Source organism: Phyllobates terribilis, unplaced genomic scaffold, assembly GCF_046119375.1.
Source record: "Phyllobates terribilis strain yellow unplaced genomic scaffold, ASM4611937v1 Scaffold_2__4_contigs__length_985480577, whole genome shotgun sequence".
Classification (NCBI taxonomy): domain Eukaryota; kingdom Metazoa; phylum Chordata; class Amphibia; order Anura; family Dendrobatidae; genus Phyllobates; species Phyllobates terribilis.
The window spans coordinates 828,616,031-828,631,354 of NW_027362762.1; the positions used below are offsets into that span (position 1 = coordinate 828,616,031).

The 15,324-nt window shown below is 42.9% G+C and overlaps 1 protein-coding gene across 4 annotated transcripts in view; it reads right to left on the reverse strand.

Annotated features, from left to right (window-relative positions):
* Positions 1-15,324, reverse strand: part of CUX1 (cut like homeobox 1) — a 491,160-nt gene that overhangs the window by 282,383 nt on the left and 193,453 nt on the right. For all 4 annotated transcript variants that reach the window (XM_073667764.1, XM_073667762.1, XM_073667763.1 and 1 more), the window contains exons 5-6: positions 10,070-10,207; positions 1,139-1,262 (exon numbers count right to left, since the gene is read on the reverse strand). In XM_073667764.1, the coding sequence (XP_073523865.1) occupies positions 1,139-1,262; positions 10,070-10,207 (262 nt within the window). The remainder of the gene's footprint in view (positions 1-1,138; positions 1,263-10,069; positions 10,208-15,324) is intronic.

The following is a 15,324-nucleotide window of genomic DNA, read 5'->3' on the forward strand; positions in this document are numbered from 1 at the left end:
CCCACATGGTCCTCCATACAGTATAATGGGCCCCACATGGTCCTCCATGCAGAATAATGGGCCTCACATAGTCCTCCATGCAGTATAATGGGCCCCACATAGTCCTCCACACAGAATAATGGGCCCCACATAGTCCTACATACAAAATAATGGCCCTACATAGTCCTCCATACAAAATAATGGCCCTACATAGTCCTCCATACAGAATTAAGGGCCCGACATAGTCCTCCATACAGAATAAAGGGCCCGACATAGTCCTCCACACAGAATAATGGGCCCCACATAGTCCTCCACACAGAATAATGGGCCCCACATAGTCCTGCACACAGAATAAAGGGCCCACATAGTCCTCCACACAGAATAATGGGCCCCACATAGTCCTGCATACAGAATACTAGGCACTACATAGTCCTCCGTACAGAATAATAGGCCCCACATAGTCCTCCATACAGAATAATGGGCCCCACATAGCCCTCCATACAGAATAATGGGCCCAGCATAGTCCTCCATACAGAATAAAGGGCCCCACATAGTCCTCCGTACAGAATAATGGGCCCCACATAGTCCTTCGTACAGAATAATGGGCCCCACATAGTCCTCCGTACAGAATAATGGGCCCCACATAGTCCTCCGTACAGAATAAAGGGCCCCACATAGTCCTCCGTACAGAATAAAGGGCCCCACATAGTCCTGCATACAGAATAATGGGCGCCACATAGTCCTCCATACAGAATAAAGGGCCCCACATAGTCCTCCATACAGAATAATGGCCCCACATAGTCATTCTTATGGTATTATGGGCCCCACATTGCCATCTATACAATCTAAAGGGCCCCACAAAGTCTTCCATACAGAATTATGGCCTCACATAGGGGTGTTGGTTCTGGTGTTGCAGACCAAATATAATCACCCCGCGGGCCACATTTGGGCCACGGGCCGGAGTTTGACATGTATGCTATAGAGAAATCAAACTAAACAAATTATCCTAAAATTCTCAAAATACAGTTGAAGGCATGATGGTCTGAAAAATGCAAGAAAATGTGAAAAGGAACATTACAAGCAATGGCTGACAATATCCCTACAGTCCTATATACCGTACTCGGTGTCGTACATCAGCAATGCCAAGACTTCCACTCACCTCTCTTTCTCAGCAAAGTCATTTTGTAACTTTTGTTCTTTCTCCAGAGCCAGATTTTCCGCCTGGTTCTTCAGGGTCTGTTCATATTCCCGGATTTTCTCTCTAAGTGCTTTTATTGTAACCTCTGTAGAAAAACAATTGGGAGAAAATGTGTTTACATAGCTCTGTGTGGTTATATAATACAAGGCTTTCTTTACCCTGTAGGATCAGTGTGTTTTAAACTCCATCTCTTCAACTCTGACACAAAATCAATAGATATGAGTCCCTTTGGAGACCTTTTACTCCCTAAATGTTAAATTGAACTTTAAACGTTTCAGTTGAGAAGGATCAATGGATTTTGCTGGGAAACAGAGCCAGGGTTTCTGCAACATGCCTGAAAAGAAAAAAATCAATGCTAAAACATAATATCACCTTATTGAACAGTTTCAAATTATCTCTCTGTTGAGCTGGGATTAATAAAGTCTCAGTGTGGGTTAAAGCATGAATTAACATGTGGAACCGTTTATTCATTTTTCTGCGCACATTAGGACATTAATTTCCCATAGCCTCCACGCGTATGATGAATGCTCCGCATGCCTCCCTGCTTCGGCTCGAGACATTTGCATATTTCTCGGATTGCATTGTGATGTAAATCAATTAAATTCATCTTAAAGCCTGTAGACAAGTACAATTAAAGAGCCACACAAGAGGAAACACAAACCGTTACCTCAGCGTAAATGTGACCTGCTTCGCTCCACTACTCCGGTGATGAGATGTTGACTTTTCACTATCCAGAGTTAACACATTCAATTAGGTGGATTTAAAGGGAATAAAGTGTTCATATTGAATGAATCACTTAGGATCTAATAAATCTGGTAAAGAGTGGTTTCAGAAGAGGCATAGTTAACAGGGCAGAGACCTGCAGGGTATGTTTGGGTAACTAGTGACTAAAGACCCTTTTATGGGGGCCCATAAATCGGTCGAATGGGAGCGATCTGCTGACGAGCAATGCACTCGTTCTGTGGCTGATCCTATAGTTTACATAGCCTAAAAATTCTCATCATAAGAGCATCTCCCAGTGTAGTCATGGGATCAAGAGATTAAAATAATGATTACACTAGTTTGAGGAAAAGGGCCTTAAAGGGTACTGATCAACTTTGGTATATAGTCGATTGGTGCTCATTAAGAAATCTGTCTTCATAAACCCGTATAAAAGGGGTGGACTCAGCCCAATACAACCCATCCTTTCGATGCAGTCAGACTTCCGTATAAATTGGACTGAGATCGGACAGCAATGCATGGACTGGCCAACATCCATTCACTTCAATAGTCGTGAGCTGCAGTGCCCAAGAATGGCGACTACATACTGTATGGAGCCGTATTTACCAGCTCTGTAGACGGTGTGTGCCCACGATGCGTTTTTAATGCGTTTCCGCAGCGTTTTTGCAGCTGTGGAAACGCATTAAAAACGCATGGCAGAAGGGCAGCAATGTTCCCCAATGACAATCCACATGTGCTGTGCACATGCTGCGGAAATTTCCGCTGTGGATTATCATTGCGGAAAAAAACGCAGCACTACCAATTATTTTGCGGAAGTGCTGCGTCTTCGCCGCCATTGACTTGCATTAGACCGCATGGATTACGCATCACTGTATATATAGATGCGCATTCCATGCGTTCTAATGTGCGGATGGTACCCGGGTGGAGAGGAGAGGAGAGTCTCATCCACACCCAGGTACCATTAAAAAATCTGTAAAAAAAAAAGAAGAATAAAATAAAAAATAAATGTATACCTATCTTCTGGCGGCCAGCGCAGCGCTCCTGCTTGGTTCCCGGCACTTTGCAGTGAGTTGAAGGACCTGCGCTGACGTCAGAGTCATGTGACGCTTGTCAATCCACATGCGGAAATGTCAGTGGGTAACTGCTCCATTTCCGCATGTCCCTGGCAGGAAAACACATGTACAATCCGCATGCGTTTTTTTTCTGCCAGGGAGATGCCGAAACACTCAGGAAAAAATCCTGAGCATTTCTGCATCGTGGGCACATAGCCTATATGTGACTACAGAAGGAGGTGAAAACAGCTTATTGGTTGGGAAGATGGGTGCTGGTACAAGCTTATCAAAAAACAATGCCATATCCAAGATCATCAACATGCAAGTCGAGGAAAACCTCTTTAAACAGGACCTGCCATCAGGTCAAAAGTGACGAGTTTTTATTTTTTATTTTTTTCACTGCTATCCCAAGTATGCCCTTTTTTAATTTTTTATCCAAACGGTTGCAGAGATAAAAATTTCCCTCTTTAGTACTCATTTTGAATTGCCTTTACTAAGGGGATGTGACTCACAATGTAATAATGCAGAGCAGCCTAAAGACACGCCCCCGAGGATCCTGAGACACGCCCCCGAGGATCCTGAGACACGCCCCCTTAGTAAAGACCATAAAAATTAGCAGTAAACAAAAATACTTTTAGGTCTGGAAATATATAGCAGATTAAAAAAATACAAAAAAAGAAATATTCAAAGAAGGAATGGAAATAAAATAAGAGCAAAACTGTCCACTTAAAGAGGACTTATTGAAAAGTCCTCTTTAATGGTGCTTTTACCCCGATATCTGATCAATTTCTATCCAATAGATTTCTAAATTGGTGTGTGCACATATATATATATATATATTTATATTTCTTATGCCCACCAGATCAATAAATGTAAAAAGCATCTGAAAGCCATCTCCATGAAAAGGAAAGGTTTTATTTTAGGACGATTATAATTGGTTCTAACCCAACAAAATATCCAGTGTGTATAAATGGAAAACTAAGACCAATATCATCACCTATGAAATCTTTTCATTGGAACACACAGAAAGCAATGCATGGAAACCAATCTTTACATTTCTAATTTTGTGCATTTTGGGATTTTATTATTACACATCATATGGTCGGCTACTCTCACCAAAACTGGAGGATCTGGCAAATTTTTATCCAATGTGCATTGCCACCATTTAAAAAAAAACAAAAACGGTACAGGGACAATCCGATTGGTGAGGGAACAGCTTCGGAATATTACTGATGACAAAATATTATTCCGCTATTCCGTGACCCTAAAACACATATTACTATCCCAAGTTTTATGTTTTCTTACTATGTAACTTTATTTTGAAAATTCAACAAAAATTCAGTTCTAAAAAAACTCCTGACACTATATTTCAAGGGGTTGTCCATCCCGTTGCTGGCTGCAGCGGTCACATGCCATCCCTGCTGAAAAAGGAAGTACAGATTCCTGTTGGGGCCTAATTGTTTTTTTTAACCCTGATTGACTAAGAAATACAAAAATAAAATAAAAAGTTATACAAAACAATGCCGTGTGATCAATGGGCACAATAAAGAGAACCTTTAAAACATGTCATGTGTTCACCTGGTAATGTACGTGACCATTTATTCACAGATCTTGCATTATCATAATACTCTGTTCTCAATTAGACGGAAATAGAAAACAGACTCTGACCAGAACAGTCACATTTCTTAGTGTTTCTGCCGAGACAGGTTAACGATAATCAAGTTTTGTACTTGCATCAAGGCCAAGAACATTCAGCCTAAGAAGAAACACATAAGCCATTTAAATTGTTTTTGAGTAGCACTCCAATTAGTCTGTTTTTCCACAGTATTTTAATTAGTTAAGGCCTTCGGCTCTAAGGTGGCCTGATCTGGTGCTGGTCACACAGACTTGTATACAATAATCACTTCAAGCTGAGAGGTAAAGGACTGTCCTGCGACGCTAATCCTCCGAACAGGGGGTATTTAACTATCTCTTCCTTGGCAGGACCAACACTTGAGGACAAAAGAACGTTACACCGACATACAGTCACAGTCCCCACCGACATACTACAGTCACGGTCCCCACCGACATGCTACAGTCACGGTCCCCACCGACATACTACAGTCACAGTCCCCACCGACATACTACAGTCACAGTCCCCACCGACATACTACAGTCACGGTCCCCACCGACATACTACAGTCACGGTCCCCACCGACATACTACAGTCACGGTCCCCACCGACATACTACAGTCACGGTCCCCACCGACATACTACAGTCACGGTCCCCACCGACATACTACAGTCACGGTCCCCACCGACATACTACAGTCACGGTCCCCACCGACATACTACAGTCACGGTCCCCACCGACATACTACAGTCACGGTCCCCACCGACATACTACAGTCACGGTCCCCACCGACATACTACAGTCACAGTCCCCACCGACATACTACAGTCACAGTCCCCACCGACATACTACAGTCACAGTCCCCACCGACATACTACAGTCACGGTCCCCACCGACATACTACAGTCACGGTCCCCACCGACATACTACAGTCACGGTCCCCACCGACATACTACAGTCACAGTCCCCACCGACATACTACAGTCACGGTCCCCACCGACATACTACAGTCACGGTCCCCACCGACATACTACAGTCACGGTCCCCACCGACATACTACAGTCACGGTCCCCACTGACATACTACAGTCACAGTCCCCACCGACATACTACAGTCACAGTCCCTGTAAAGTTCTAACATTTTTATGAAAACACCAGGATCTTTGTATGATGGCAGAAATTATTTAACATCAATTTAGATGACTGCGGTCGGCTACAAGTAAAGGCTCCACTGGTTGTAACAACATCGCTCATTAGTCACCATGTAGGGAATGGGCCCGGCGAAAAAAATCATGTCCAAAAGACCAAACCATCCCATGGGAAGGACAAGCACTATAGCGAGTCAATCAGTAAAACTGCAAGGAGGAACCAAGGAGGACGACTACTGATACAAAATGTAAGCATGGCCTGGAAGGTGAGGCAGCTAGGCACTAGGAAGTTGCGGGAATGTTTTTTTTTTTCACAAGGACAAAAATAATGATGTGTTCAGCTCATCACAAAATCCATGTGCTGCTTATGAGCCTCCATACACATAAGATAGAGGTCGTTTGTCGACAGCAATCTCTACAGTTTCCCCCCTTCTCCTCGAGTGCACCTGTGCTATGAAAGAGCCACTGTCAGACAAAGTTTGTCATTAAAAAAAAAAAAAATGCTATACTCACTGTCCCCGGGTCCACCAGGAAGTCTCTACTATTTCTCTCTGTGTCTGGTATTGGCTACGGCACTGATGTCACATGGACAGTGTGGCAGCCAATCAGTGTGCTCACAGACGGCTGAGCTCACCGCGAGAAAGCAGAAGCCGTGACGGAAACATGCTGATAGACCCAGGGAGGATGAGAACAGCACAATTTCTTTTTTTTTTTTATACGAAATAACACCTCTTAGAGAAAGATTAAATGAAAGGGTACGACCCCTTTAAACAAGAAATATAATTGCCCTCATTGTTTGCAAGTCTGCAACATTTTCTACATGATCCCAAAACAATCTTCCAAAAATTATGCAGAGAACAAAGGGGAGAGGTCATGTTCACACTGATTTTTTTTTTCCAGTGGATCTGCTCCAAAATCCTGAAAAAAATGCTTTGAAAACTCTTAAATATTCATTTTTATTTGAAATCATCTTTGCTGAAAGGGTTTTTTTTACCTTTTTTTCCTAAAGAGCTTTTGAAAAGGGAACCTGTCAGGAGCTTTTTCCCCTCAAAAAATAACATTATTATGATTGTTTAGGCTTTGAAAAGATAAGCCAGTCTATCCCTTTATGAGCACTGCTCTAGCAGAGAGAAATTGCATTTTCAACTTGTGTCTGAATGTGAATATGGGTGTGAAGATGCACTTACAGCTTCTCAGCCTGAAGCTGCACTCCTAACCTAGCAGCACCCACACGTGGCAGATTGTCAGGGCGTTTGCTCCGTTACATGGCCACTAACCTGTCAATCAGCCAGGGGAGGGTACTGTTAGGTAGGAAATACAATATGAGGCTGAGAAGCAGTAAGTGCATCGTCACCCCAAATCTACTTCGAGACACAACTTCAAAAATTTCTTGCAGCTGGAAAATTGCATTGAGATCATAAAGGGATCAAAGGGCTTATTTCTTAAAGGGCTTAATAAACATATTAATGGTTATAGGGGTAAACAGGTTTCCTTTAATCTCCTGCTGACCAGTTCCATCTTCAGCTGGAGGGGCTCAGTGATCATTTGTCCTGCTGCAGACGGGGCACAGTGGGGGACGTCTGTTGCATTCAGCGTCTTACAACCACACACGGTGCAGTGAGGATGAAGAGGGGCAAATAGCGCAGTTCCTAACACACACAGGGAAGGTTTCAAATAGAATAGGAGACAAAACCGGGTATAAAAAAAAAAAAGAGGAGATGAAAGGGCTATTCCCATCTTCATAGATGGATATTGTTGGATAGTGCTTACACTTTAGCAATTTACTGCTTATGAAAAATTTGCAGGTGTTCTTGAGATATTAACAGTTATTTACAGCTTCTCTCTTAGGAACCCGACCACCGCTGCTGTCTACCTAGTTAACACTGCGCTGAAGCTGGCTGGGATTAGAAGGTAACAGGGCACTCCAGTGATCTTCAAAACAACGCTAACAAGCTCAACAGAAAAGAGCTTGTAAGCACTGCACATGTTCTGCTGTCTAGTAGCGGTGGTCGTTTTCCAAGGCAATGAGCGGTAAATAAAAGAAAAGTGTTAATATCTGAAGGATGGCTGAAAGTTTTAATAAGAGGTGAACTCCAAAATTGTATTTACAAGCACTACCCAACATTATTCACTTATGAAGATGGGAATAAGCCTTTAATAGGGGGAAGTGCTTGGATATGGTTTTATTATTATTTTTTTTTTGAGAATTTTCTGTTCTTTGTAATCAGTATTTTACATTAGTATTTTTAAGCCAAAACAAGGAGAGGAACAATCAGAGGAAAAGTATAATAGAAACACGTGACCAATTTTGCATTTTTCACCCACTCCTAGTTCTGGCTTACAAATACTGATGTAAAATACTGACCAAATACTCAACGTGTGAACATGGCCTTAAAGTGACATCTGCATCAACTCGGCTGTATATGTTGGTGGGGTATATTTTATGAAGTGGGGGTGTACTGAAAATAGAAAAGAGCATTGAAAATAAGCCCTAGAGATTTTGGCAGCCTCCTGCAATTGTAAAATTTAATTAACAAATCTTCCTCCATCGGGAGGATAAAAAGTCGTCTCAAGTTATAATTCAGAATTAAAAGTGTATAGTGTCTAAAATGTGGAATGGCTACTACAAATTTATGATATCACTCCCTAAAATCCAGTTAGACGAACATTATCTGCTGGTTTAATATATATAAAGATTTGGGAGTGATTGGAAGATCAGAAATACGAAGAGAGAAATAATACAGATTCCTTACTGAACGTCTGCAAACATTTACTAGTAGATTCATCATCATTTTACTGGAGCCTGTGCAGCATTTTCCAGCGCTCATGTCATAGCTAGTCTTATTAATTTTTATTAGTTTACAACTTTATTGCACCAAGTACCGGTATTGTCATGGTTTTAGCTATTAAAACCCAGAAGTGTCAGCCTGTTTGTACAGACGACGCCAGGATTCATTTAATAGAACATACAGGAGAAGATTTGCTGCCAGTCTATCCAGCACATAAATACCTATAATGAATGTAATAATACAATATCAACAAATGTGCTTGTTTACACGGGTGGGGCAATCACTGACGAATATCCTAAGAATACAAATTAATGGCAATTACAGCAGTGGTTTTACAATTTGCAAAAGCTGAAAGTATTAAAATGCATCAAGATATTAGCTAAGAGGATGCTCTAATCTGGAACCAGGATGGAAAGTTACAGCCATTTAAAGTGGACCCGTCAGCTCCCTGACTTGTCAGCTTTAGTAAAAAATTGTATTACCCATGAAGTAAAAAAATCTTCTCTCATGACGCGTTTTGCACCATTCCTCTGTTATCCTTCCTGAATATTTACAAAAAAATAACAACTGGATATTGCCATTTGTCTGGTCTAACGAGTGTGTCCCTACATAGTCTGACACTGTCAGATCTGATTGGATAGTGTGACTGTGTATGGCCACACCCCCAAACTGGTAACACCCAGTTGTCAATTTTTCTTCATAACTTTTAGGTGAAACAATAGAAAAATAACACAAGAGAAAGTTTTAAGAGGCGATAATCCAGAATTGTTATTACATGGAAAATACAAGTATTTACTAAAACAGACACGTCAGGAGAAATGAGAGGTCCTCTTTATGAAGAATCCTTTATCAGTAACACATGTCAGGAAACAAGTCTCTCTTCTGTTTTATTGGAATGATCTCCCTGTCAGTCGGGTGATACTTAAGCCCCCGTCTCACATAGTGAGATCGCTGCTGTGTCACGGTTTTGGTGACTCACCAGCGACCTCACCAGCGATGTCGCTGTGTGTGACACTTGGCAACGATCAGGCCCCTGCTGTGAGGTCGCTGATCGCTGCAAAGTGTCCTGGACCATTTTTTGGTCGTTGGCCTCCCGCTGGCCAGCACACATCGCTGTGTGTGACCAGCGGGAGCAGCGATCTGGCTGGTAACTATGGTAAATATCGGGTTACTAGGGGCACGCGCGCACTTAGTAACCCGCTGTTTACCATGGATACCACTCTGCTACGGTAAGCGGAGGCTCCCGCGCACCGTAGCAGAGTGGTATCCATGGTAAACAGCGGGTTACTAGGGGCACACGCGCACTTAGTAACCCGATGTTTACCATAGTTACCAGCCTGCTCCTGCTTGCAGCTGGCTGGTAACGGGAGCAGGACATCGTGGAACGATCCTTTCCACGATATCGCTGCTCCCCTGATCGCTGGTGAGCCTGCCTGTTTGACAGCTCACCAGCGATGTATTAGCGATGCAGCAACGATCCCTGACAGGTCGTATCGTTGTCGGGATCGCTGCTGCATCGCTTAGTGTGACGGGGCCCTTAGTCTCGTATACACACATAATATAGTACACACCTTGATTCTTGACTTCAGCAAACTCTTTGTTGTATTCATCTAATGTCTCTCGGAGTTTCTGATTCTCTGTTTCAATGTCGTGCATTCGCTGAACCTTTAGTTGCAATTGCTGTCCCAGATCCAAGGCAGGTACTGGATCTAAAGTTTAGAGAAAAAGAGAAAAAAGAAAAGTTTACTTGTCTTTTTTTTGCCCAATATAGTCATTTAACAACGCAATGGTGACAACAAAACTGGTTAGTGGTTTCCTGGGACTTTGATAACAATGTACTATTACGAAAGGTAAGAATATGGTAGGATGTCAATTGGAGATGTCTCTCCCACAGAAGCCAGTATCAGTTCAGTGGTCGACTAAAAGTTGCTATTTAGTGGTTCTATGTTAGCAGGCACCGGGCACCTCCTCCCCGGGAATAGCAATGTATATAAAACGAGCACGCAAGGTCAGACGAATAGTATATATGACCAAAATTCTTCAAACATAGTATGGTCTAACATATACACTGTTCCAAATCTCAGCCTCGTTATGAATAGTCCAGGGATGCCAAACTTAAAGCGCACCTGTCAGCAGGATTGTGCTCAGTAAACTACATACACTGATTAAAATGATACCTTGGTTGATGAAATCTGTCCTGTGCTTCTTGCGTAATCTTTACTTTCAGTTTGGAGATAATGATATGCTCGTGCTCCGGGGCGGCCTGTAGAGGGTGCTCCATCTGGTGCTTTGCTTACATATTCATATGTATGCTCCTATGACAGCTCACTGTGCCTTCACTGAGCTGCCTCCTATTTTACATAATACATCTAGTAGCGCGGGGCTAGGTAAAATAGGAGGCAGGTAAGTGAAGGCACAGTGAGCTATCATAAGAGCATATAACTGAATATGTAAGTAGAGCACCAGATAGAGCGCCCCCCACAGGCTGCCCTGGGAAAAATTGACAACTGGGTGTTACCAGTTTGGGGGTGTGGCCATACACAGTCACACTATCTAATCAGGTCTGACACTGTCAGACTTTGTAGGGACACACTCCTTTGACCAGACAAATGGCAACATTCAGTTGGATGATAAAGATTACACAAGAACCACAGGACGGATTTCATCAACCAAGGTATCATTTTAAATAGTGTAATGTCGCCCACCTGACAGTGAATGTAGTTCACTGAGCACAATCCTGCTGACAGCTGCACTTTAAACACAAAGAAGGCCAAAGTGAAAAACTTGGACAAAGTTGCGGGTCAACCAGTATACAGTATAATGGGCCCCACATAGTCCTCCATACAGAATAATGTCCCCACATAGTCCTCCAAACAGTATAATGGGCCCCACATAGTCCTCCATACAGAATAATGGGCCCCACATAGTCCTCCATACAGTATAATGGGCCCCACATAGTCCTCCATACAGAATAATGGGCCCCATATAGTCCTCCATACAGAATAATAGGCCTCACACAGTCCTCCATACAGAATAATGGGACCCCCATATCGAATAGTTCCCATAGTCCTCCATACAGTAAAATGGGCCTCACATACTCCATACAGAATAATGGGTCCCCCATATCGAATAGGCCCCACATAGTCCTCAATACGGTAAAATGGGCCTCACATACTCCATACAGAATGGGTCCAATAATAGGCCCCACATAGTCCTCCATACAGTATAATGGCCCCACATAGTCCTCCATACAGAATAATGGCCCCACATAGTCCTCCATACAGAATAATAGGCCCCACATAGTCCTCCATACAGTATAATAGGCCCCACATAGTCCTCCATACAGTATAATGGTGCCATATAGTCCTCAATACAAAATAATGGCCCCACATAGTCCTCCATACAGTATAATGGGCCTCACATAGTCCTCCATACAGAATAATGGGTCCCCCATATAGAATAGGCCCCACATAGTCCTCCATACAGTAAAATGGGCTTCACATACTCCATACAGAATGGGTCCCCCATATAGAATAATAGGCCCCACATAGTCCTCCATACAGTATAATGGCCCCACATAGTCCTCCATACAGAATAATGGCTCCACATAGTCCTCCATACAGAATAATGGCCCCACATAGTCCTCCATACAGAATAATGGCTCCACATAGTCCTCCATACAGAATAATAGGCCCCACATAGTCCTCAATACAGTATATTGGCCCCATATAGTCCTCCATACAGAATAATGGCCCCACATAGTCCTCCATACAGAATAATGGCCCCACATAGTCCTCCATACAGAATAATGGCCCTACATAGGGGTGGTGGTTCTGATGTCACGGGCCAAATATAACCACCCTGCGGGCCAGATTTGGCCCACAGGCCGGAGTTTGACACTTATGGAATAGTCCATAGGATCATTGTTGTGAGCAGACATCCATTACAGCAAACGGAATGCTGCGCGCAACGTCCCTATGTTTTGAGGCATGTTTATATCTACATTTAGGTCTTTGTGTATTTGTACATGTATACCTGTGTATTTTTATATATGTTTACGGTGTACATATTAGAGTTGGTGAAAATAATTTTGCACGCCACGTGGTCCATCGTCCATGACAGTAATCTGAGGTCATTGAATGGGAGCCGTGAGAACCGCCTCTTATCTGATGGCATCTATGGCTCTTCTTTTGATCATCTGGCCTGGCGTGACATCACATGTCCATCACACTGCAACGATGACATCATGTCAGGTTGGCTAATCAATAGAAGAGCTGCGGATACCACGAGGTTAGAGGTGGTTCTCAGTGCTCCCGCCCGGCGGCCACAGATTACAGACATGGCGGATGGACCAGGTTGTGCTACTCGTTTCGCACCAACTCTAGTACATATTTTAGATCCATTTATGGTGCACGTGTATATTTTATATATTTCTGTGTCCCGAGCTTCAGGAGAAGGACTTCTACTAGTGTCTGATGAGTTAGTATCATCATAGGGACAACCGCTGCTAAGTCACCCAGTGTCCCTATGTAACACTGATCGGCTAGGGCACCGGGCAGGAAGTGTTGTCATAGACACAGAGGCTATTTCCACAAGAGGTCTATAGCTTTGACTTCTGATAATTTGGCACCGGAATAAGATGTTTACTTTTAACATAGTATAGGAGAATTTAATGCAGAGCTTTTTATAGTTCCCCTTGAACAATATATTCTGAACCCAGCAGCAAAAAAATATCTTCCCATGAGCGAGACTCATTCATCAGAAAATAGACGTTAGTTATAAATAGAGAATATGACTTGACCAGACGTGTTTTATGTAATTACAGTGAATGAGAATGACACCCATTAGACTGTCTGTCTCTTAATGCATACTTATTGCATTACGTTCACAATTGGACTGACCACTGCCGCATTGATTTCCAATACTAAGATAATCAGAGCAGCTGTTTGAACAATACGTCGGAAAACATGTGACGGGGGGGGGTCTGCTGGAGCAGCGAGAACTTGGGAAAGATTATTGAATACATGTCTGACGAGGGCGCCAGATTTAGTGGTATAAAGGCAGGAAAGATTTAGTCTCATCCAGAGGAATGCTAAACATCAAACTAAATGGATCAACAACAGTGTACATTAGCGAGTTCATTTAACTTCAAAACATTGCAGTCATTCATTCTGCGGACCACCCTCAGCTCGCAGGAACATAGTGTATATCTGTTAACACATTAGACATGGACACATGCTTTTCCTCAGCTACCCCAGAGGGGACTGTCCCTCCATAGGATGGTACCGGATTTCACTTGATTTCGCTCTACAATTAAGGAAGAGCGTGCAGCCGGCCAGAGTTCTGCACCCAATAGGTTAAACAAAGACATATTGTAATCCACATACAAGCTGGACTGGGCCCAACTCGCTAAAAAAAAGCAGTAATTCATATTAAAAAGGGATGGAGACAGACAGTCGAGTCTTCTAAACGCTAGTTAAGAGTTCAGGAAAAGCCCAGTCACTTCTCTGATTATTAAGTAATGACAGCAGCCTTTAAAATTAGAAAGCAAAGACGTCTGGAGAAGCGGAGCAGCAGCTAGCCTGCAAAGATGGCAGTCTGACAGGTGCCGCAGTGTGCAGCGCACAGGAGCTGTTCATACATTATATGTAATGCTGAAGGGCACATTACACATAATGTATACACATACATATATACACACACATATACCTATGAAAGATCCCAACCACAAAGAATACAGATACAAAAGTGCGCATCTATGAAACTAGATAGATAGATATATTACACACACATACATTGTCCGTAACCATTGACATACATTTTGTTTTTCTTGTTACTGCGATTTTAGAGGAGTATGACTGAGTGCAATTTTTTTTTAAATTCCAAAACAATTATAATTTTGTACTAATTAATTTCTCAATATCTCTATGTTAATGAAAGCTTGATTTTTTTTCTTCTACACACCTCCAAAATCACCTGCATAGCTCTTGTTAGGTGACATTTTGGCTGCTTAAAGCCACCACCAGAGGGAGCACAAGAGCTACCTGTCTACTACAGATTCATTATACTCCTAAGCCCCGTCCCCCAGAGCAACGATGTCAAACTAAAACACAGAGGGACAAAGTTGCGGGCCAACCAGTATACAGTATAATGGGCCTCACATAGTCCTCCATACAGTATAATGGCCCCACACAGTGCTCCATACAGAATAATGATCCCCACATAGTCCTCCATACAGTATAATGGGCCCCACATAGTCCTCTATACAGTATAATGGGCCTCACAAAGTCTTCCATACAGTATAATGGGCCCCACATAGTCCTCCATACAGTATAATGGGCCTCACATATTCCTCCATACAGTATAATGGGCCTCACAGTCCTCCATACAGTATAATGGGCCTCACATAGTCCTCCATATAGTATAATGGGCCCCACATAGTCCTCCATACAGTATAATGGGCCTCACATAGTCCTCCATACAGTATAATGGGCCCCACACAGAGCTCCATAAAGTATAATGGGCCTCACATAGTCCTCCATACAGTATAATGGGCCCCACATAGTCCTCCATACAGTATAATGGGCCTCACATAGTCCTCCATACAGTATAGTGGGCCCCATATAGTCTTCCATACAGTATAATGGGCCTCACATAGTCCTCCATACAGAATAATGGCCCCACATAGGGGTGGTGGTTCTGGGGTTGCGGGCCAAATATAAATCACACGGCGGGCCAGATTTGGGCCACGGGCCAGAGTTTGACATGCATGCCCTATAGGTAGCAGCAGGCAGCCAGAATTGTATAATTCACCTTTGTACGCATA